The sequence below is a fragment of the Entelurus aequoreus genome, linkage group LG03 (assembly GCF_033978785.1).
Source record: "Entelurus aequoreus isolate RoL-2023_Sb linkage group LG03, RoL_Eaeq_v1.1, whole genome shotgun sequence".
Lineage (NCBI taxonomy): Eukaryota > Metazoa > Chordata > Actinopteri > Syngnathiformes > Syngnathidae > Entelurus > Entelurus aequoreus.
In genome coordinates, this window is record NC_084733.1 from 51895468 (window position 1) to 51918885 (window position 23418).

General features: G+C 43.0%; 1 protein-coding gene across 2 annotated transcripts in view; it reads right to left on the reverse strand.

The window, feature by feature from the left end:
- The window catches only part of msh4 (mutS homolog 4), a 42069-nt gene that overhangs the window by 11929 nt on the left and 6722 nt on the right, over positions 1-23418 (reverse strand). For both annotated transcript variants that reach the window (XM_062040569.1, XM_062040570.1), the window contains exons 2-8: positions 11708-11875; positions 11479-11645; positions 11300-11410; positions 11106-11221; positions 10858-11031; positions 10559-10731; positions 10410-10477 (exon numbers count right to left, since the gene is read on the reverse strand). In XM_062040569.1, the coding sequence (XP_061896553.1) occupies positions 10410-10477; positions 10559-10731; positions 10858-11031; positions 11106-11221; positions 11300-11410; positions 11479-11645; positions 11708-11875 (977 nt within the window). The remainder of the gene's footprint in view (positions 1-10409; positions 10478-10558; positions 10732-10857; positions 11032-11105; positions 11222-11299; positions 11411-11478; positions 11646-11707; positions 11876-23418) is intronic.

A 23418-nucleotide genomic window follows, 5' to 3' on the forward strand; every position in this document is an offset into this window, starting at 1 on the left:
GGTCCTGGGTCACGGGCTCGGGGGTTTATGTGTGTGGAGTTTGCATGTTCTCCTTGTGACTGCGTGGGTTCCCTCGGGGACTCCGGCTTCCTCGCACCTCCAAAGACATGCAACTGGGGATAGGCTAATTGGCAACACTAAATTGATCCTAGTGTGTGAATGTGGTCTGTTTATCTGTGTTGGCCCTGTGATGAGGTGGCGACTTGTCCAGGGTGTACCCCGCCTTCCGCCCGTGTGCAGCTGGGATAGGCTCCAGCCACCCCCCATTGCCCCGAGAAGGACAAGCGGTTGAATGGATGGATGGCTGTTTCCCACTGAATGATGTGCTAAAGAAGGAAAGGAACTGCAAAGAGGGATCAACAGTTCATATTCCCCTGCAACCTTGACAATTTCAATATTGAATGGTGTTAGATGATTTAGAAACTAACTGGTGGTTTGTTCACAGACGTTTAAACATTTTGTTAGCACAATATGCTAGATTTACAATTCAAAACACCGATGGTTGGTTTACCCCCAGATGGCTCAACTTACCCACTGACTAGGTTCAATTTACCCCTCACACGGGTTAAGGTGAATCAGAGGATCACTTTTTATGAGAAGTCATTATTTTGGGCAGCTTTGTCAGATTCATTTTGATAATTTTATTTGATAGGAGACATCCTGAAATACAAAAATATGTTTTCATTCTGACTGTGTGTCATTTTCCCTGACATTCAGGTCAACATAAGTAAAAAGTTACTAATCTTACCCCACTCTTCCCTAAGCCTATGTTGATGCAAGGTCATGATCCGTGGCCCTGATCATGTTTTCTTTAGTCATGTTCTGTTAGTTTTGGACTCCCTCAGTTCCTGTTTTGTGGGGTTGGGGGTTGGTGGGGGGGTAGTGCTGGTAGCTGGGCTAGTGGGGTGGCACAGCTGCGCCCAGCCAAGCGGCAACCTCCTGCTCGACCACCACCACCTGTTCTTCAGCGTGTCAAGCCGCAACCTCCTGAAAGGCCAGCTCCACCATAGCTGCGCCCAGCCAGGTTGCTACCCCCTGCCCGACCACCACCACCTGTTGTTCGGCGTGCCAAGCCACAACCTCCAGCCAGGCCACCTCCGCCAAAGTCACCGCTAACCTCAGCCCAGCTGGGCCTAAAGACGCCATCCTCTCCACCTCCTGTCCCTGCTCCAAGGCTAGCACCTGCTCCAAGGCCAACACCCGTTCCTGCTCCAAGGCTAGCACCCGCTCCTGCTCCACGGCTAGAACCTGCTCCACGGCTAGCACCTGCTCCTGCTCCACGGCTAGCACCGGTTCCTGCACCACAGCTAGCACCAGTTTCTGCACCATGGCTGCTTCCGGTTCCTGCATCACGGCTTCTTCCAGCACCTGCGCCACGGCTGATACCTGCGCCAGAAACCACGGCAGCCTCCTTCGCCTGCCGCTCTAGCTCCAGAGGTGCCTCAGTCTTCCTCGTCTCCCTGGCGGGCCTCCCCACAGCGCTGCCCTTATCTTTAGCGTCGTCACCACCGCGACCTCCGGCTGGCCTGCAGCACAGGCGGCCATCAGGTGCCCGCACGTGGTGCCCACACGTGGTGCCCTCAGTGGCCAATTAATGGACGCCTTTGGCGCAGACAGCAGCGAAGCCCAGACTTGGGCGTAGAACTCAAAGGCTGCTGAGGTTCTGGCGTCACTCGCGTCCACCTTCTCAGCGGCGTTCCGTGGTCGCCTGCCTCGCCTGCTGCAGCGATATTCCACTCGCCGCCGCCACTTGACTTGTCCTCGATGGATTCGGGGACACTTTGCCTGGCGACCCACCACAAAGTCCTCCCTGCGCCCTCCCGTGACTCTTGAACTTGTTTTTTTGTGGTATTCTGGGGACATATGGAATCTGTCTTTAAAGTCTGTAAGTTCTGTCACGATCCGTTGCCTGGACCATGTTTTGTTTAGTCATGTTCTGTTAGTTTTGGACTCCCTCAGTTCCTGTTTTGTGCACCCCTGGGTTTGTTTTGGTTACCATGGGTACTGATTGAGTTCACCTGCCTCTTGTTAGTGTTCGGCACGCTCACCTGCTGCCGAGCACTAATCAGAAAGCTATTTATTCACGTTTCTCGCCACGCTTAGTCTGGCTTTGTTATTTGCTATATGCAACACGTTACGTTGGTTTCCTCCTGTTTTTCGAGTCCTGATTCCTGCGCTAAGTTTGTTCCTTAGCTCCTCGTGCGATCGGCACGCTTTCCTTTTGTTTGTTTCCTGTCTTTTGTATTGTGCTATGATTTATGGCAATAAATCCTATCCTATCTGCACGCTTTCGTCCGGAGTTCTCTATTTGGTAACTTAAATTTGAATCGAAATGGACAAGAAAGTGGCACATTGGTCGGATGACGGCGATAATTGGCTCGTTCCCAAGATGCAGAAAGCAGAGGAGGCAAAGTGCAGTTAAACATGTACTAAGGTTCAAATAAACAAAATACGAGTCCCGCGAGGAACGGTACTGAAGCATAGGAAAGGCTATGCAAAACAAACAGAATGCTGGACAACAGCAAAATCTTACGAAAAGTGTGGAGCAGAGACGGCGTCTGCATCAGATAGATATCTGTCATTCAACAATCAAAGTCCCAACAGCAAAAGACTGTACCCGCACAACTTAAATAGTCTAGATTTATAACAGAAAACCGGTGCGGGGAACAGTGCTCAGAGGCAGGAGTCAAGTCGCTGCAGGGAAACACAAAAACGAAAGTACCACCCAAAATAAAAGCACAAGACAGGAACTAAACAATAAACATGGAAAAACACTAACAAACTCAAAATAAGGATGCCCCCCAACAAAACGGATTCCAGACATTCTAGAAAAAACCCAGAAACAGTCCAAAATTAAGGGAGGGCAGAGGGAGGACCAGGCATTGGGTCCCCTGGTCACGTGTCCTCGCAGGCAGCGGGGAAGAGTCAGATGGCGGCACCGAGTAGACTGTCGCACCAGCAGCCGTAAAGATCCACGCCCGGGGTCCTGGGCATTGCTGCTGATGCCGTCCATGAAAAGGCCAGATTTGTGGCTGATGAGGAGGGTGACCTGAGCAAGAAGGGCGCTCCAGCAGCTGTGAAGGTCCATGCCCGGATCCTGTGCGTTGAAGCCAATGGCAAGCATAGCGTCCATGGAACGGCCACAATCTTGGCCAACAAGGAGGAGGCGTGTGGGCGCCAGATGTGCGTCTCTGCAGAAAACTAAGAGAGCGAGCGCCAGACGGGCGCTTCCGTGGCAGGTGAGCTGGAGGTAGCGCAGATGCAGGTGAGCTGGAGGTTATGCAGGCTGCTGGGCGGGGATCTGGCTGGCGTCGACGGAGAACTCACTGGAGGCAAGGCTGGTGTCGACGGAGGACCCACTGGAGACAAGGCTGGCATTGACAGAGGACCCACTGGAGGAGCTGATGGTGGAGATGGCATCGGCAGCAGAGCCACGGGAAGCAGCACTGGAGATGGTGTCGGCAGCCGTGCAGGAGATGGTGGCCTGGCTGGTTGGTAGAGTGGCCGTGCCAGCAACTTGAGAGTTCCAGGTTCGATCCCCGCTTCCGCCATCCTAGTCACTGCCGTTGTGTTCTTGGGCAAGACACTTTACCCACCTGCTCCCAGTGCCACCCACACTTGTTTAAATGTAACTTAGATATTGGGTTCCACTATGTAAAAGCGCTTTGAGTCACTAGAGAAAAAGCGCTATATAAATATAATTCACTTCACTTCACTGGACGGAAGGAGGAACCGGCCTCGGACAGGAAGTGGCAGTCTTGAAGGCGGAAGAAGCCTTGTAAGACCTCCGCAGTCATACAGCTACCAGCACTATCCCCTTTACCCCAGGAAGAGTCAAGACACTGTCTCTGTTTTGCGGGAGGAGCGTTTGACTCACGACATCAGCAGGAGCAGAAGCTAAGGGTGGATGGGCTCTCGGAAGCTGTGAGGCCGGTCTTGGTGCATGGGCGGTCAGGTTCGGCTGGCTTTGTCAAGCCTGGACTGCACTGGCTCGCAGTGTAGGATATGAAAAGTTATGCCAGGTTGCCGTTAGTGTTGCCAAACGCAAATAGTTTAGGAGTAGAGGGGTGCCGTGCTTGATCTATGAGCAGCGGAGGAAGTTGCATGAGCTGCCAGTTCGGCATTTGGCCAAAAACTGTCATTATAAAAAGGAGGATTCTCCGGCCCACAAACCATCAACTCCTACGGTGAGTCTCGTAATGCCTCCATTTCTTCCCGAATCATCCTCTCAAAGTCCTCTCCTGAGTATTCCTCGGAAAGAACATTCATATGTCTTGGTCGGGACTTTCTGTGACGCATCGGTCGCATGACAGCGATAAATGGATTGTTCGGCCAAAAAGTGCCATTATAAAAGGATTATTCTCCAGCTCCCATACCATCAACTCCTCCGGTGAGTCTTGTAATGCCTCTATTTCTTCTCGAATCATTCTCTCAGACTCCTCTTCTGAGCATTGCTCCACGGGAACATTTGTATGTCTTGATCGGGACTTTCTGTAATGCATTGGTCACATGACGGCGACAAAAGACTTGTTACCAAGATGCAGAAAGCTGAGGAGGCAACATGCAGGTAAAAAGGCATTTAATTTAAGAGGAGCATGTGTCTACATTTATTTGATCAACTGTGTAAAAGTAAACAACTGTTATTTTAAAGACAAGTATTTTGAATGAGTATTTGTCTCCTCTTCTTCAGATCAAAAATTAATTGAGACTGAATCAACGACACCTGATGCAGCCACTACATTTTGGGTTTTTTCAAGAGAGGATTAATCGATTATCAATTCCATTAAGTAAATGGTAAATGGGTTATACTTGTATAGCGCTTTTCTACCTTCAAGGTACTCAAAGCACTTTGACACTATTTCCACATTCACCCATTCACACACTGATGGCGGGAGCTGCCATGCAGGGCCCTAACCACGACCCATCAGGAGCAAGGGTGAAGTGTCTTGCTCAAGGACACAAAGGACGTGACGAGGTTGGTAGAAGGTGGGGATCGAACCAGGAACCCTCAGGTTGCCGGCAAAGCCACTCCCCCAACTGCGCCACGCCGTCCCAGTACAATGGCAAATCGTTTTTTGTTATTCTGTTCCAAAATATCAGATGAAGACCAAATTGTACGAAAACCAAAGCAGTTTTTTCTTAAAAAAAAAGTTAATTGAATTAATTCGTAGCAGACACCCAAAAATATTAACACAAACCATGTTTTATACATTAAATATTATAGTTGTATGTATGGAAAACAATATGGAAGGCATATAAATGACGAATAAAATGGATGAATGAACATTTAACTCACTTTTACTTTTATTGAAGACTTCATCATGGAGGAGAGGGCATAGCAACACGGATGCCACTTTCATACTTTGCTATGAGTTCTTTCTTAAATTCAGGGTAAAACCAGGGGAAACTTATTATCATTGAAGAACCAAATTCTACTAAATGTGGGGTGTACAAAAATCGAGGTAGCACCGAAGATTGAATTCTCAATGATTAACATTTTTGCCCATTCCTAAAACATCATTAGTGGCATTTAGCCACTATGGCCTCCACCTGTGGAACATATTATGCTGAAAAGCCTAAGAAACTGCAGAGTTGATATTTTTCTAAAAAAATGTTAAGGACACACCTTTTTAATTAAGATTTTTTAACTGATCGTTTTAAACTCTTCTTAGGCTCTTAATTTTAGTCTGTTATTTTCTATTTTATTTATTGTGATTATTACTACAATCATTCTTACTATTTTATGTTTTTATTTATTTATTACCACATTTCCCGGACTATAATCCGCACTGGTATATAAATCGCACCAACTTAATTTAAGAAGGACAGACGATGTTTTCATATATTAGCCGCACCGTATTATAAGCCGCAGATATAATGTATACTGGTGCATTGTGAAATGAGATATTTACATGGAAATGTTTAGTAAATGTTTATTTACTGAATTGTTTCCAAACGGTGCCTGTAACATGGCAGTAAAACGGCTGATCAAACAAAACAGAAAAGTCATTGATGTCTTTATTCATCCTTTATGAGATGAATAAGATTTTATTTTTTAAAATAGAATTCAAGATGTTTATCAGGATTATTCTTCCTTGTACTTTGTAAACCCTTTGAGTTTGAAATGTTTCTAAAAGTGGATCATTTTATGACATTGTTTGATTTATTTGCTTAATCCATTACATTATTTAGCCGTTCACAAAACAAATATCCATAGATTAGCCGCACCTATGTATAAACCGCAGGGTCTAAAGCAGGGGTCACCAACCTTTTTGAAACCAAGGGCTACTTCTTGGGTACTGATTACTGCGAAGGGCTACCAGTTAGATACACACTTAAATAAATTGCCAGAAGTAGCCAATTTGCTCAATTTACCTTTAACTCTGTTATTATTAATAATTAATGATATTTATCTTTGTGGAAACACTGATCATCTTAATGATTTCTCACAATAAATATATATAGAAACAGATAAATATCAATATGCAACACTTTATTTTTATATTTTCTCTAAGTGCACATTTTTCAAATTGAACATTTTCAAATGATCACTTCTAAGACAGTCTTGTGAAATCACAATATCCCATTTTAACTAGCTAGCCACTAACATTTTTTTTAACAAATCATGAATTACTTTGCACCATGTTTGTACAAATAATATCTCATGTAAAATACAAAAGTAAACTCTCAAAGTTTTAAATCATGTCACACTTTGAACTGGACACCAAATCTGTTATCTGTTTCTTTGTCAGTTAGTGGGAAGCCTGGCATTGCATGCTGCTAACCAGTGTGTTGTACTCTGGTGTGTAACTTGACACTGCAACTCTGAGTGAGTCTTGCAGATGTGCATCAGTGAGGCGTGTTCTGTGTTTGTTCTTGATGAAGTTCATGTCAGAAAAGGCTGATTCACAAAGATAAGATTTTTCCTCATTGTTTGCGGAACGTTCTTAATCTTTTGGACATATTTTCACAGCAATCTGGCCTTAAGCTTAATTATGATAAATGTAAAATGTTAAGGATCGGAAATCTAAAGGGAACGTCCTTTCGAATGGAATGCAAAGTGCCTGTTTTGTGGACAGATGGACCAGTTGACATACTTGGTGTTGTTGTCCCAGAAAATCTGGAAGATCTAGGCTCAGTAAATTATGATAATCGACTAAGAAAGCTGGACAAAATTATGCAATTATGGAAAGGGAAATCCCTAACCTTGTATGGTAAAATGTCTATTGCCAACTCGTTAATTATTCCTCAATTTACTTATTTGTTTTTGTCATTACCAGCTCCATCACAAAACTTTTTTAAGATTTATGAGCGGAGGGTCTTCGATTTTGTCTGGAACGGCAAACCAGAAAAGATTAAAAGAAAGGTTTTGTACAAAGAGTATGAATATGGGGGCCGGAACTTCTCAACCTCGAAGCTATGTGTCTGTCTTTAAAAGCATCAATTGTTCCAAAGATGTATTTAAACATTGAGTGGTACACAAATGTCCTGTTGGACAAAAAACATGTACTGTATCAAAAGAAATTGTATCCTTTTTTACAAGTGATCCCCTCCCAGAGAGTCTGCTGGGAAACATGGCGGGGTTCATAAAGGAAACAATCCACTCATAGTGGTGTTTTCAATTTTATGTGCCAGAAAAAAGAGACGATATTTTGCAGCAGTTAATATGGATGAACCCTAATATTGTAATAGATGGAAAGCCTTTCTTTTGGAAAAATGTGTTTGAAAGAGGAATCATTTTTGTCAATGATATTATCAATGAGAATGGTAAAATTATGAAGTATGATGAATTTAGAGCTATGTATGGTGATGCTTGCTCAAGCTTTTCATTTTATCAACTAACTGGAGTAATTGGGAAAAGATGGAAACAAATAATTAATTATGGAACTACTAAATTATTAGTTTGTAAACCTCTAATAAGAAATTCTAGTTGGCAAAAAGGAACTAAAATAAATAGAAAAATATATAATTTTTATTTAATAAAGAAATCTTTGAAGGCTGCCTCATACAACACAAATGGAAAATGGGAGGACTTTTTTGACTGCCCGTTGCCATGGGATGCCATATTCAAACTAATATATAAAACCACTATTGATGTGCAAAATCGTTATTTTCAAATTAAAATTATTTATAACTTCTTACCCACAGGGAAAATGTTAAAATTATGGAATATGACAGTCAGATGATTGCCGATTTTGTTGTCAGGAGCCTGAATCCACCCTGCATTTGTTTTGGTATTGTCATATTGTGTCTTTGTTTTGGGTGGAAGTTGAAAAAATGTGTTTAAGGATTGGTTTGTTTATGAAGCTTAATGTGGTTTCTGTTATTTTAGGAGAGTTCATTGACAATCATGATTTAGTCAATTTAATTATAGCACTCGGTAAAATGTTTATTTTTAAGGCCAAAAACAGATATTCACTTAGTATTACTTTCTTTAAAACATTTATTCAGTATTTTGTAACTTTAGAAAGTTACATGGTTGAAAACGATAATGATGCCAAAAAACATTAAAAAAAAGATGAGAAGTCCTCAAAGGCTTATTTTGAAAGTATAATTATGTTTATAGATTATATGATATCTGTTGTTGTGTTCCCTAATTTGAGTGACCTGGACATAATCTGGACTGTACATAAATGCTTATTTTGAAAATGTAATTTTGTTTATAAATTATATGCAATCTGTTGTGTTCCCTAATTTTTTTCTGTGTACATGAATGAAGGTGTGTGTTGCTGAGTCCGACTTGGACATTATCTGGACTAGGCCTGGTTTAAAAAACCCTTTAAACAAATCTAATTTCATTGACAACCTGGTCTGTTGAAGATAAGGCCCTTTTTAAAAAAATAAAATAAGATAAATAAATAAAAAACATTTTCTTGGATAAAAAAGAAAGTAAAACAATATAAAAATAATTACATAAAACACAGTAATTAATGAAAATGTTAGTGGACCAGCAGCCTATACAATCATGTGTGCTTCAGGGACTGTGTCCCTTGCAGATGTGTTGTCTATGTTGTGGGAACCAGAATATTGGTAGCAGAAAGAAATAACCCCTTTTGTGTGAGTGGGTGTGGATGAGTGTGCATGGGGGGGGGGGGGGGTTGTTTGGGTTGATGCACTGATTGAAAGTGTATCTTGTGTTTTTTCTATGTAGATTTAATTTAAAAAAAAAAAAAAAAAAAAAATTTTTTTTTTTTTAGAACAGGCCCGCGGGCGACTCATCTGGCGACCTGGTGCCCGCGGGCACCGCGTTGGTGACCCCTGGTCTAAAGCTTAAGAAAAAAGTAACCACTTATAGTCTGGAAAATATGGTAATTCATTATTTATATTTTCATTTTGTAGATATATTTTATATTACCGGTATATAATTGTTAGTTATTTTCCAGTGTGAGCGTCTCAAAGGTGGCATTTTTTCTGAACTCTCAGTGCCATCCGATGTATTGTTATTGTCAATAGTGCTCTATCTACGTGAGTGTATGTGTGTTTTTTCTTTTTTTGAATTAAAGTTAAAGTACCAATGATTGTCACACACACTAGGTGTGGTGAAATTTGTCCTCTGTGTTTGACCCATCCCCTGGGAGGTGAGGGGAGCAGTGGGCAGCAGCGGTGGCCACGCCCGGGAATCATTTTTGGTGATTTAACCCCCAATTGGGCTCTGTACCGAGGATGTCGTTGTGGCTTGTACAGCCCTTTGAGACACTTGTGATTTAGGGCTATATAAATAAACATTGATTGATTGATTGAATTCCAACCCTTGATGCTGAGTGCCAAGCAGGGAGGTAATGGGTCCCATTTTTATAGTCTTTGGCGTGACTCAGCCGAGGTTTGAACTCACAACCTACCGATCTCAGAGCGGACACTCTAACCACTAGGCCACTGAGTAGGCACTTTATTTTGCAACTTGCCTGTGTATGAAAAGTGCTATATAAATAAAGTTGTATTTTATCATAAATACATTTGATCATGAAAATAATTGTGAGGTTACAAATTAATTTTGATCTTCCCTACAAAAGAAACTGCTTTTTGTGTATTTTTGTGTTAATGTTACTAAAGGCATAAATTAGCCTTCCCTACTACACAATACTTATGTCATTAAAGGTATGTTTTGTGTTAGTCATACAAATACACAAAGTGTAGTGAAGTGAATTATGTTTATATAGCGCTTTTTTTTAGAGAGTCAAAACACTTTACATAGTGAAACCCATTGTCTACATTTAAACCAGTGTGGGTGACACTGGGAGCAGGGGGGTAAATTGTCTTATCCAAGGACTCAACGGTAGTGACTAGGATGGGGCTAGCTGGAATCGAAACTGTAACCCTTAAGTTGCTGACTCGGCCGCTCTATCAACTGAGCCACGCCGCCGTGTAATAACTTATCATTATTATATAACAAAGAAAATAACTACACATACCGTTTCTTGTTTTGGGACCTGGACCAAAACAGAGAGCAGCTGGTCAATATCAAGGAAAGGAGCTACAGCTTAGGGAAGGCAAAGGAAGAATATGTAAATCATGTTGGTATGCACCAAAGTCAGTGTGAAAACATGTGTTAGTTCCATACCATTCTTCAAACCGTAGAACAACTCTTCATTTTGCAGCATCTCCTGAATGGCGTCCAAGCGTGCGTTAATGGTGTCCACATCCACCAAAGGCTCCAGAATATTAGAGCGTAACCTTCTGGCTCCCCCCGGAGTTTTCGTGTGGTTAAGCACGCCTAAAAGAGTATGGTCGCTTCTGTGCACACACGCACACACACACACGTACACACACACACACACGCACATACATACAGAGTAAATATATAGCTGAAACAGTGTAAGGGTTACACCTGAGATGACGTTTCACCACTTGCTTTCTTACCTGTGGTCTTTGTTATTGACCACCAGCTCCATGTTTCTGGCTGATATAGAGTCGATCATGGCCGTCTGTTGGCTTCCTTTAAAGCTCACTTTAAGCGACTTGGCAGCGTACACAGAGTTCTGAATAAACTCCAAGTATTTCAGCAAAGCAGCTGCAGCTGCTAGGCAATAATATCTGCACAAAATGCCCATTTTGTAATAAAAAACTGTTTTCTTTTCTTTCACACATTATTGTCTTCAGTGGCATACTTGGCTTGAACTTCCATGACGACTGTGCTAAATTCTGGAGCACACAGCTGCTTGATGTACTCCATCCCTTTTTTCTCATTAAAATGTTTTCTTTGGATTGCAGTAAAAGCAACACCCTGACAAACAAAATGTAAATATGTGCATTAATAACAGTATATTGACAGTTTTTTTAATGATATGTTTCGCATTAGCACCTGGAAGTTCTCTGTGATGAGGTTGAACAGCTTTGTCCCTTTTCCCTTTTCACTAGCAGTGTCTGGCATCAGTATCTCCATTGGCAACAAGATATGCACCATGGTTATAACCTGAATAAGTGTACAGCATAGCATAATTTCTTTACAGTTAATATGATATTTGTCATTGTTTAGGCTACCTTTGCATAGGTTCCAGTGTCTGAAAACTGAGACAGTACAAGCTCTGGACAGTTCAAGTTAAGACTGGCCATTCCAATCTCTCCCCTGGCCAAGCCACGCCCTTCAACCACTGCCACAATCACTGATGCAGCAGACGTTGTGGTTGAAGAGGAGCAACTGGTTGGGGCTAAAAGGCAAATTCAAGTGAGACAATGGGATGCAGCTGTTTAACTTTAGGCGCTTTAGTACCAGTGTAATCACAAAGTGGTGTCCGTGCAGTTTGTGCGGCCACTGCTGAACCTGGGGCCCTCCTGAGTTTTGGCATCCCTCCACGGCTGTGGAGGGAGGAGCTGTCTGATGTAGAGGCAAGGTGGGGTGGATTGGTGCTTACTAACTGGACACTGTTGGAGAACTGACCTTTGTCAAAAAAGGAGAAGAGGGTGTCTTTTAATGGGGAGCGGGGGCTAATGGGAGTCACTATTGTAGCCTTCAAAGCCCTCTAAAACAGTGTTTCTCAAATATTTTCTGTTACACCTCCCCCACAAGAAGAAGAAAATATTTTGCGCATCCCCACTCTCTAACGTGGCTATAAATAATATAATTTGTCTAAAAATGTTTTATAACTATATCTCTGCATAACAATGTAAGCTTATTAACCATAAAGGAAACAACACACCGGTCTTTCTTCGTCTCCCACCGTGTTTACAGTGAAGTCAAGTGCTACATATGCTTCATCATATGTTCCCAGAGGTCACACGCACCTCTCCCCGGCATTGCACCGCGCCCCCAGGGGGGCACAACCCCACTATTTGAGAAGGACTGCTCTAAAACAACTTAAAAACGCTCCATCAACGTTTTGTATGCACATTGCAAGTATACATATAATGCAGTAAGAGACACATTCATAAAAATATAAAATATGCACAATATATACCATATTTTGGTCAGTTTGAGCATTGCCAGAACTTGTTTCCTCTGTGCATTTATTCCCGTTTCCATAGCAGCACACTTCCGACTTCTGGCAACAAATGTGTGTTCCTACTTCCGGAAACAAACACTAGAGATGCTACCTCAGTAGAAGCATTTAAGTCCCATCTTAAAACTCATTTGTATACTCTAGCCTTTAAATAGACTCCCTTTTTAGACCAGTTTATCTGCCGTTTCTTTTCTCCTCTGCTCCCCTCTCCCTTATGGAGGGGGAGTTGCACAGGTCCGGTGGCCACGGATGAAGTGCTGGTTGACCAGAGTCGGGACCCGGGGTGGACCGCTAGCCTGTGCATCGGTTGGGGACATCTCTACGCTGCTGACCCGTCTCCGCTCGGGATGGTTCCTGCTGGCCCCACTATGGACTGGACTTTCGCTGATGTGTTGGATCCGTTGTGGACTGGACTTTCACAATATTATGTCAGACCCACTCGACATCCATTGCTTTCGGTCTCCCCTAGAGGGGCGGGGGGTTACCCACATATGCGGTCCTCTCCAAGGTTTCTCATAGTCATTCACATTGATGTCCCACTGGGGTGAGTTTTCCTTGCCCGTATGTGGGCTCTGTACCGAGGATGTCGTTGTGGCTTATACAGCCCTTTGAGACACTTGTGATTTAGGGCTATATAAATAAACATTGATTGATTGACTGATTGATAGTGTGTTGTAATCATGGCAGACTCAGTAATAGACAACAAAGTCGACTAATTTTGAGAATTCACAACCTTATCTTTTTTAACCTGACTATACGGAGGATGAACCGTTGCTTAACAAAGCCAGCACAAAAAGAGGCTGAAAGATTGGAGCAGACGGAAGCTGAGAGAGATGAATTTTGCTACAGTATAGCCTGTCTAAATGCTAAATTTCATTTTCATTGGTGTTTTAGAAAAAGACAGTCGCTGACATTTTGTTCATTATTTCTACTCTTTATATTTTGACATTGAATAGTTGAATTATTTTGAAACATAAACAACATGACTGCAAGATATTTATTATTTCATGCTATGAATCACAAATGGCTATTCAGATAAAGGAAGTTAGCTAATAGAATAAACATTGTTTGTACTCTATGATTTTTAAATTAGTCTGATTTCTCAAATATATATTTTTTGTGTATTTTCACAGCTATGTGTGAAGTCCAAGTGTCCATGCACACTCTCTAATGCGACTATTGTTCATATGCCATGTGCCTCCCATACACCGGGGGGGGGGGGCGCATATTTAATTTTAGCGCGGTTAAATTAATTCCTTTTCCGGTTGACCTATTACATCACACTACGCATCTGCGGATCCTTACAACTTGTGATTTCCGCTGTAATATTGGCACAAGTTACAAATATTACGTCTGTAATGGCTATGTTGATGCTAAATAGCAGACAGTATCAAGTAATGATCTTGGATTCCGCTACGAACATGACGCTACTACCAAGAATGTATCAGGGCGGATGCAGGTCCGATGCAAAGAAAGACTGGCAGAAGAGTTTTTTCGAAATAACTTTCAGATGAAAATCACGGAAACAAAACTTTTGAATGTCTCGAAGTTCCACCATAAGGCTCTGTGGATTGATGAAAGGAGTTTCAAATCCAAAGAAAAAGGTTGTGTGAGTCCCGACTGATATCCAGAGGAAGGTTGCTATTGTTCTTGACTATCTTGCCATTTGTGCGGAAAGTTAAATATTTGGCTTGCAAAAATGCAGCGCGAAAAGGGTTTGTGTACGCTTTAATATTCGCCTTTAATATACCTGCTTCATTATCTTTCATCTCATTCCTATTTCGTTCGGGAGTTAGAATTAAGCCGTCAATGTACATTTCCTTAGCTACCTTCTTAAATAAATCTCCCTTTCTTTTTTCTACCATCAATGCACTTCAAAATGTTATGTTAGACTTAGACTTAGACTTCCTTTTTATTGTCATTCAAATTTTTAACTTCACAGTACAGATAAGAACGAAATTTCGTTGCATTAGCTCATGGTAGTGCAGGATAAAAAAGCAATAAGGTGCAGATATAAATAAATAGATTACTGTACAGATAAATACATTGCACTTTTGCATATGCATCCACGTTTATGGATGTATGTTCTTTTAATTTGTAAAGCAAATGAAAAGTATCATCTTCATTACAATTGTTTCTACATTTTTAGTGAATGGTATCTGCTACCGGGTTGTATCTCGCATGATGAGACTGGCGCATGCTCAATACGAAGGGTCCTCTCGAGCCGCACACACCCCTTTGACAGACCTAGTTTCTAATCGCATGATCCAGGTGTGTTAGTCCGACTTTTCAAAAACCGAACACGATCGGAATAAGGTGTTTCGATGGGCTATAGGTAGTGATTGGACCAAATGTGCAGAGGCTTCGAGGCGTGTGTCGAATAATGGAGAGAGCGTTTCCACGAAGCGCGTATCGAGGTTTGCTTCATTTAGAGGAGGAGCCAGAAATGATGACGTGTGAAGACACGTTGCCAAATTGTACCTTGTGACCGCTTCGGGACGCGGTTCAGATATGCTGGGAGATTCGACAACTCATAAACCGCCCAAGCTTCATTAAAAATGTGGGCTTTTGAAGAATAGAGAGAATATATATATATTTTTAATGGCATTAAAATCAAAGAAGGACAACAAACTGAATCCATACGACAATCTCAATATCCATGTAATGAATATTAAATTAACACCTTGTATCTGTAACGTCAACATAACTTTTGGTTCGCGCCTCCGCCTTTTATTCCACACGTAGGTTCGATTCTCGGCAACGTCAGTTGTCAAATGTGTTAATCACTGTAAACATTACATTTATTACAGTAACAAATTCTGTATTTATTATTTTAACCAGCTACCAGAAATCAATAGCTGGATGTTGGAGAGGTTTTGTCAAAAAAAAAAAGAAAAAGTAATTGCCTAAAACCAAAAATAAAATTTAACTAATCCCCTCTGTTCTGTACATCTTTGTCCAAGTTATTGTCATCTTCCTCCTTATGCCATTTGCTTAAGGTGACAGAAAAACAATATACAATCTGCCCTATCATATAATTCTTAAAGGCCTACTGAAATTAGATTTTCTTATTTAAACGGGGATAGCAGATCCATTCTATGTGTCATACTTGATCATTTTGCGATATTGCCATATTTTTGCTGAAAGGATTTAGTAGAGAACATCGACGATAAAGTTCGCAACTTTTGGTCGCTGATAAAAAAGCCTTGCCTGTACCGGAAGTAGCGTGACGTCACAGGTTGTAGAGCTCCTCACATCTGCACATTGTTTACAATCATGGCCACAAGCAGCGAGAGCGATTCGGACAGAGAAAGCGACGATTTCCCCATTAATTTGAGCGAGGATGAAAGATTTGTGGATGAGCAAAGTGAGAGTGAAGGCCTAGAGGACAGTGGAAGCGATTCAGATAGGGAAGATGCTGTGAGAGGCGGGTGGGACCTAATATTCAGCTGGGAATGACTAAAACAGTAAATAAACACAAGACATATACTGTACATACTCTATTAGCCACAACACAACCAGGCTTATATTTAATATGCCACAAATTAATCCTGCATAACAAACACCTCCCCCCTCCCGTCCATATAACCCGCCAATACAAATCAAACACCCGCACAACACACTCAATCCCACAGCCCAAAGTACCGTTCACCTCCGCAAAGTTCATACAGCACATATATTTCCCCAAAGTTACGTATGTGACATGCACATAGCGGCACGCACGTACAAGCAAGCGATCAAATGTTTGGAAGCCGCAGCTGCGTACTCACGGTAGCGCGTATCCAACTCAAAGTCCTCCTGGTAAGAGTCTCTGTTGTCCCATCTCCACAAGCATGCGTATCCAACTCAAAGTCCTCCTGGTAAGAGTCTCTGTTGTCCCAGGCCAATGGTAAGCTTGACTGTCATCGTTTGGGAATGTAAACAGTGAAACACCGGCTACGTGTTTGTGTTGCTGCAGCCGGCCGCTAATACACCGCTTCCCACCTACAGCTTTCTTCTTTGCTATCTCCATTGTTCATTAAACAAATTGCAAAAGATTCACCAACACAGATGTCCAGAATACTGTGGCATTTTGCGATGAAAACAGACAACTTAATAGCTGGCCACAATGGTGTCCCAAAATGTCTGCTACAATCCGTGACGTCACGCGCAAACGTCATCATACCGAGACGTTTTCAGCAGGATATTTTGCGGGAGATATAAAATTGCACTTTACTAATCTAACCCGGCCGTATTGGCATGTGTTGCAATGTTAAGATTTCCTCATTGATATATAAACTATCAGACTGCGTGGTCGGTAGTAGTGGGTTTCAGTAGGCCAGGGGTCGGCAACCCGCGGCTCCGGAGCCGTATGCGGCTCTTTGACCACTCTGATGCGGCTCAGCTGCATACTTCCCGACCCTCCCGGTTTTCCCTGGAGTTTTACGGACGTCAGTGCCTCTCCTAGAAATCTCCCAGGGCTAATATACTCCGATATTCACCCTAACAATTAAATTAAGAGTGTACCCTAGCAGCACTGCAATGATTATCCTCTATAACACATATGTCAGAGTCAAGGCCCGCGGGCCATATCCGGCCCGCGAGAAGGTTTTTTACGGCCCTTGGGATGATCTTGATTTATTATTAGAACCGGCCCGCAGACCGCAGATCTTTTTTTTTTTTTTTTTTTTTTTTAGACCGCAGATCTTTTACACGCACCAAGCGGATGCCGGTCCAAGGTTCCGAAAGGGGGCGAGCGGCCCGCCGGGACGCGCCTGCCGGCCGAAGGGCTGCAGCCCGGCCGTCAGTCGCGGAGCCCGCCGTGCCACGCGCGCCAAGGGGGCGGGCCGAAACCCGGCCCCGAGGCCCTGAGACTTCTGCTTTGTTTCCCCAAACCGCGCGTCACCGCCGGGCCCGCACCACCGTCGGGCTGCAGCCCGAGCGTCGGTGGCGGAACCCGTCATGTGCCGCGCGCGCCAAGCGGAGCGGGGGGGTCAAGCGGGCCGAAACCCGCAGGCCACCCCCTCACCACGAGGCCCTGAGACTTCTGCGTTTGACCCCTACGCGCGGCCCGTCGGGACGCGCCCGCCGTCAAGCCACGAGGGCCAGCCGTCGGGTCGCGGAGCCCGCCGTGCCACGCGCGCCAAGGGGCGGCCCGAAACCAGCGGGGGGTTTCGGGCACCCAACTCGCCTCCCTCCCACGGAGGGAGGAGGGGGGTTTAATGTGAACATTACTGTGCAATCACATATTTAGAGTTTTTACTCAATTCAAGTTTAAAAGTTAAAGTTTAATATTTGTTTTCACTGCATGTTACTTCTCCTTAAACAAAGTGTTGTTTTTGATTTATAGATTTTTGCACTTTATTTTATTGTATTTCAATTTAATTATATTTTAAAAATATTTCAGTTGAGTGGATGATAGAAAATTGCTATTATTGTTTTTTTCTTTGAAGTAAATTTAGCCCACTTTTGCTAAAATAGAAAATATAGGCTACTGATGGTGCCTTGAATACCGGTTTCTTTCATTTAATGTTCATGTTATGGGGATTTTTATATAAAGGAAATTTGTCTTTTGTGTCTGTTGAAAATTAAAGATTACTGACAGAGCCATAAGAAAATATTGCTTTATTTATCTGATCATATTGGAATATATTTGTTAGGTTTTCAGTAGGTTCAATTAGGTTCACTAGACTATATGCGTCATTTAAAAATTTTTCAATGAACATTCGAACAGTCCGGCCCTCGGCTTGTAGCTAAATTTTTTATTTGGCCCTCCGTCCATTTGACTTTGACACCCCTGCTCTATAACCTTTATAAATATCATGCCAGCACAGCCACATTTTGTATGGAGCTTCTGCTTGCTAACGTAAGAGACAGCAAGGCATACTTGGTCAACAGTCACACAGCTTACACTGACGGTGGCCGTTTAAAACAATTTTAAAACTGTTACGTTACAAATATGCGCCACACTGTTAACCGACACCAAAAAAGAAAAAAGAAAACATTTCTGGAGAACCTCAGCACCATAACACAACATAACCACAACACAGCAAATACCCAGAATCCCATGCAGCCAGTCTACATTATACACCCCCGCTACCACCAAACCCCCCCCCCCCCGCCCCCCCTCCCTCCGTGCGTCGGTTGAGGTGGGCGGGGTTTGGTGGTAGGGAGGGTGGGGGGTACACCGGAAGAGTTAGGGCTGCATGGGATTCTGGGTGTTTGTTTTGTTCGCGGATGTTCTCCAGAAATGTGTTTGTCATTCTTTTTTGGTGTGGGTTCACAGTGTGGCGCATATTTGTAACGTAACAGTGTTAAAGTTGTTATATACGACCACCGTCAGTGTAAGCTGTGTGTCTGTTGAACAAGTATGCCTTGCTGTCACTTACGTGTGCATTGTGCATGCTGAAGCTGCATTCAACATGTGGCCGAGCAGGTACGCTGTTGGAGCAGGCTGTAGAGGGCGCTAAAGGCAGTACCATCACGCCCTGGAACTCGGGAATCTCCCGGATAAATTGAGAGGGTTGGCAAGTATGACGCTATCAGGCGCAATCGCGGGTTGCACTATCATTAAATTTTTATATTAAGGTGTGGGACCCCTGGTTAAAACATAGCACAAAGCAAAAAAAGCTTTGTATGCAGTGTTATTTCATTTTACATTTTCAAAGGAGTTTTGTGGCTCCCATTGTTTTCTTTAATTTGTGAAACTTGTCAAAATGGCTCTTTGAGTGGTAAAGGTTGCCGACCCCTGCAGTAGGCCTTTAATGTTGGCAAAATACAAACACATATACACTACATATATAACACATAAAACACATTTTATTATACTTTGTTGGTTAACCTGGCAAAACAATTTTGTCAAACATTTATTGTGATTCATTGTCATTTCCAAGAGCCATAGTAGACGCAACATTTCCATGCATCACACATTATGTGGTTAACATGCAGCTGTTTGTAATTATACTTTTGACCAGCAGGTGGAGTCTTGTGCCGAAGCATGCGCTAAAGCTTTGACAAATTCTCGAACCTATGGCTCAAGTGGTTCAATGCCTAATGAGGCTTCATCTGACCATCACGTGCTGTAGGTGTCATGATCCGTTGCACGGGTCATGTTTTGTTTAGTTTGATATTTCCTTAGTTGTGGGTTAATTCTGTTTCAGCACCCTTGTTTGTGTTTTTAGTTGTCATGGGTGCTGATTTTTGTCACCTGCCTCTGATTAGTGGTCAGGACGCTCACCTGCTCTCGGTCACTCATCAGAGAGTTATTTATTCCTGCCTTGCACCATACTATGCCTGGCAGTGTTGTTCGCAACATGCAACATTTACGCTTGGTGTTTATTTGGATATGAGTTTAGAATGACTAGTTTCTTGCTCCGTTTTTGGCTAGTCTATTGCTAAGCTTTGCCATAGCTTCTTGTGCCATCTGCACATTTTACTTTTTTCACATCCTTTGCCCTGTTATTTTAATAAATCAACTTTCTTACCTGCACACTGCTTCCAGACGTCCTTCTGCATCTTGGGGAAAATACCACTGTTGTAACTTATGGGTTATATAGTTCATGTGTAATGATCATTCCTAATTTGCATGTTTGATTTAATTGCTGATAAATTGATCTATTAATATTTACAGCTAAAAAGAGTTAAAAGGGAATATATTTGAATTATACATGTATTTGATATTGATTATTTGAGAAACACTGACATTGAATTGAGTTGTTTCTACTCAATAGCCTAACAAAGGGTAAACTAAAAGACTGCATGTTCCACAATGCATTGCGGCAAACCGGATGTTAGAAAGACCGGGAGCAGGTGCATTGTGGTTGTTGAGATGAGAATTACGAGTTTACGGGTGATGAATGAATGACAGATAACAACATATAAGGATCGTTTTGTACCGTTTGTATCCCCATTTTTTTCTTATATAAAGTTCAACTTTATTACACATTTCGACGTCCTGTCCAATACTTTGACCGTAGTTAATCTACATTTTTTGGTGCCAAAAAACCCGGAAAAAGATGAGCAAGGGAGAAGCTAAAGCCGCTGCTCAGATGACAGAAGAGGAACGTAGGACCGAAATGGAAAGAATGAGAAGAAAACTGGGTGCAATCAGAGGTACTACGACGCGTCTTTTGAACCAGATAGACGGAGAAATGACCAAGCCAGATCCGGACATTGATCATTTGAGTACTTTATTGGACATGTTGTCCGCGAAGGAGGACAGTCTATTTGAGTTGGACAATGCAATTGAACTGCTCACAGCGTTGGATGACTTGGAGCACGAGATCGAAAACACGGAGGACTATAAACAACGTGTCATCTCGTATAAGAGCCGCGCGCAGCGCATGGTGAAGAAAAAAGAGGATGAAAACCAGCGGCAACAAGCATCAACGCAGCAGAGGGTGAGCGACGCTAACTCGGCCAACTCATTAGCATACAGACAGTCTGTGAAGCTACCGAAATTGATTATTGATAAATACAATGGCGATGTCAGTAAATGGCAGGAGTTTTGGAGCCAGTATGAGACTGCTATTCACACAAATGATGCATTGTGCAAACGTGAGAAGTTTACCTACCTGAAAACGTACCTCACAGGAACAGCTGCAAAGGCAGTAGCAGGACTTATACTTACAGATGCTAATTATGACAGTGCTATCACATTATTGAAAAGCAGATTTGGAAGGAAAGATCTGGTGATCAGTGCTCACATGTCAAGGCTGCTGAATCTAACTCCTGTGAAGAAATCCTCTGATGTGCATGCATTAAGGCAGCTATATGATGAATGTGAAATTCAAATTAGGAGCTTGGAGTCACTGGGTGTAGTGTCAGACACTTATGGAAGCCTACTATGCCCAATTTTAATGAAGATGATTCCAGATGACATAGCTCTTGAATATAGCCGTCAGAGGGGAGATGATGATGAATGGAAGGTTGATGAAATAGTCAAATTCCTACAGAAGGAGGTTCAGAGCAGGGAAAGAGCACTGCAAATGACAACGTCATACACCCAAAAAGAACACAAACCAGAAAGTAAGCCATGGAAGCAGTTATGCTCATCCAATGGCACAAAAATGAACAGACCCAGCATGCAATCTGCTGCTGCACTGCACACAGTCAGCCAGAAGACACACAACTGTATATTCTGTGACAGTGCAGAACACAAATCTGAGCATTGCCCTACTAACAGCATTCCTCAACGCAAAGAAAAGATCAAGAAAATGGGAAGATGTTTTGTGTGTCTGGGACAGAAACACATTGCAAAAACATGCAAAGTGAAGGATGCAGCATGTGAAAAATGTGGAAGGAGGCATCACATTGCTGTGTGCACCGGTGAGAAAAGTGAGGTGCAGCCCCCCAATGTTAAAGAAGAGGCTGTTGTTTCCTCAGTTATTCCTCACTCAGCGAAGATTAAACAAGATGGACAGAACACTGTGCTGCTACAAACTGCTAAGGCATGGGTAGGAGGCCCATTAGGCAGAAAAATGGCTCGCTGTTTACTCGATGGAGGGAGTCAGAGAAGCTTCATCCATGAAAACCTTGTGAAGAGCCTGAACTTACCAGTAATAAGACAAGAGACACTCACTCTTCACACATTTGGCTCCTCTGTCCCCACAATGTCACAACGCAACACAGTGGAAGTCAAATTGGAGAATGTCTGGGACAACCAGCAAAGAATTGAAATTGAGGCCTTAGAAACACCTCAGGTGTGCTCAGCTGTGATGAAAGTTCCCGGTGACCAGATTCAACATAAGCTCAAGAAAAAAGGACTACAATTAGCAGACTTCCCAGATGATCCTGAGCTATCTGTCCTGATAGGAGCAGACTACTATTGGCAAATTGTCTCAGGAAGAGTGGGGCGACTGACAGAGACATTAGTTGCACTAGAGAGCACATTTGGATGGTCTGTGCAGGGACCAGTGTGCATGTCAAGTGTCGCTGAGGCAACCTGCATGTTCATTCCACTTGAAGAGGACACACTTGTTTCCAAGCAACTAAGTGCATTCTGGGAAATTGAGTCTCTGGGCATCACAAGTGAAAACACACAGAACCCAGCAGAAGAAAAGGCTCTGCAGATGTTTGAGAGAACAACAACTTTCAAAGATGGACGATATCACGTAGAGTTGCCATGGAAACCAGACAAAGCAGCGCTCCAAGACAACTACAGAGTTGCTAAAAAACGATTTGAAGGTCTGAAGAAAAGACTGAAGAAGGATGTTACATTCTACAGCAGATACAATGAAGTAGTGGAGGACTATTTACAGCAGAACATTGCAGAGGATGTGCCAAAAAACAATGCAAGTACAGACAACGTGAAATACTACTTACCTCACCACGCAGTACTCAGAGAAGACAAAGTGACCACAAAGCTGAGAGTGGTGTTTAATGCGTCGTCTCATGAAGATGGCAGTCCATCCCTCAATGACTGTCTGCTCACAGGACCAAACCTGAATCCAGATCTCCTCAGTGTCCTCATTAAATTCTGAAAAAATGAAATCGCCTTTATGTCAGACATAAAAAAGGCTTTCTTGCAGATCTCCAAAGACAGAGATGCAGTGAGATTTCTGTGGCTCACAGGCCCACCAAGCGGAGAAGAGGATGGAGAGCTGCGTGTTCTGCGGATGACTAGAGTGGTGTTTGGGGCCTCCCCAAGTCCATTCCTACTTGCAGCTACAATCAGAAAACACATAAAACAATATGAAACAAAACAACCATAGGTTGTAGAGACACTAAGAGAGTCACTTTACGTCAATGATTTCATTGCAAGCGCACACAGAGTTGAAGAGGCCTACCATGTGACAGCAACTGCAACCCAAATGCTGTCAATCGCAGGCATGGACCTCTGCAAGTGGATGACCAACTCTCATGAGCTGGAGAAGAAATGGAAGGAGGGCACAACAGACCACACGCTGGCATCGGAGACACACGGAGCTGTGCTCAAGGTGTTGGGCCTAGTGTGGAGACCAAAACCAGATGACTTCACCTTTGACCTCAGACCGCTATTGAGCAT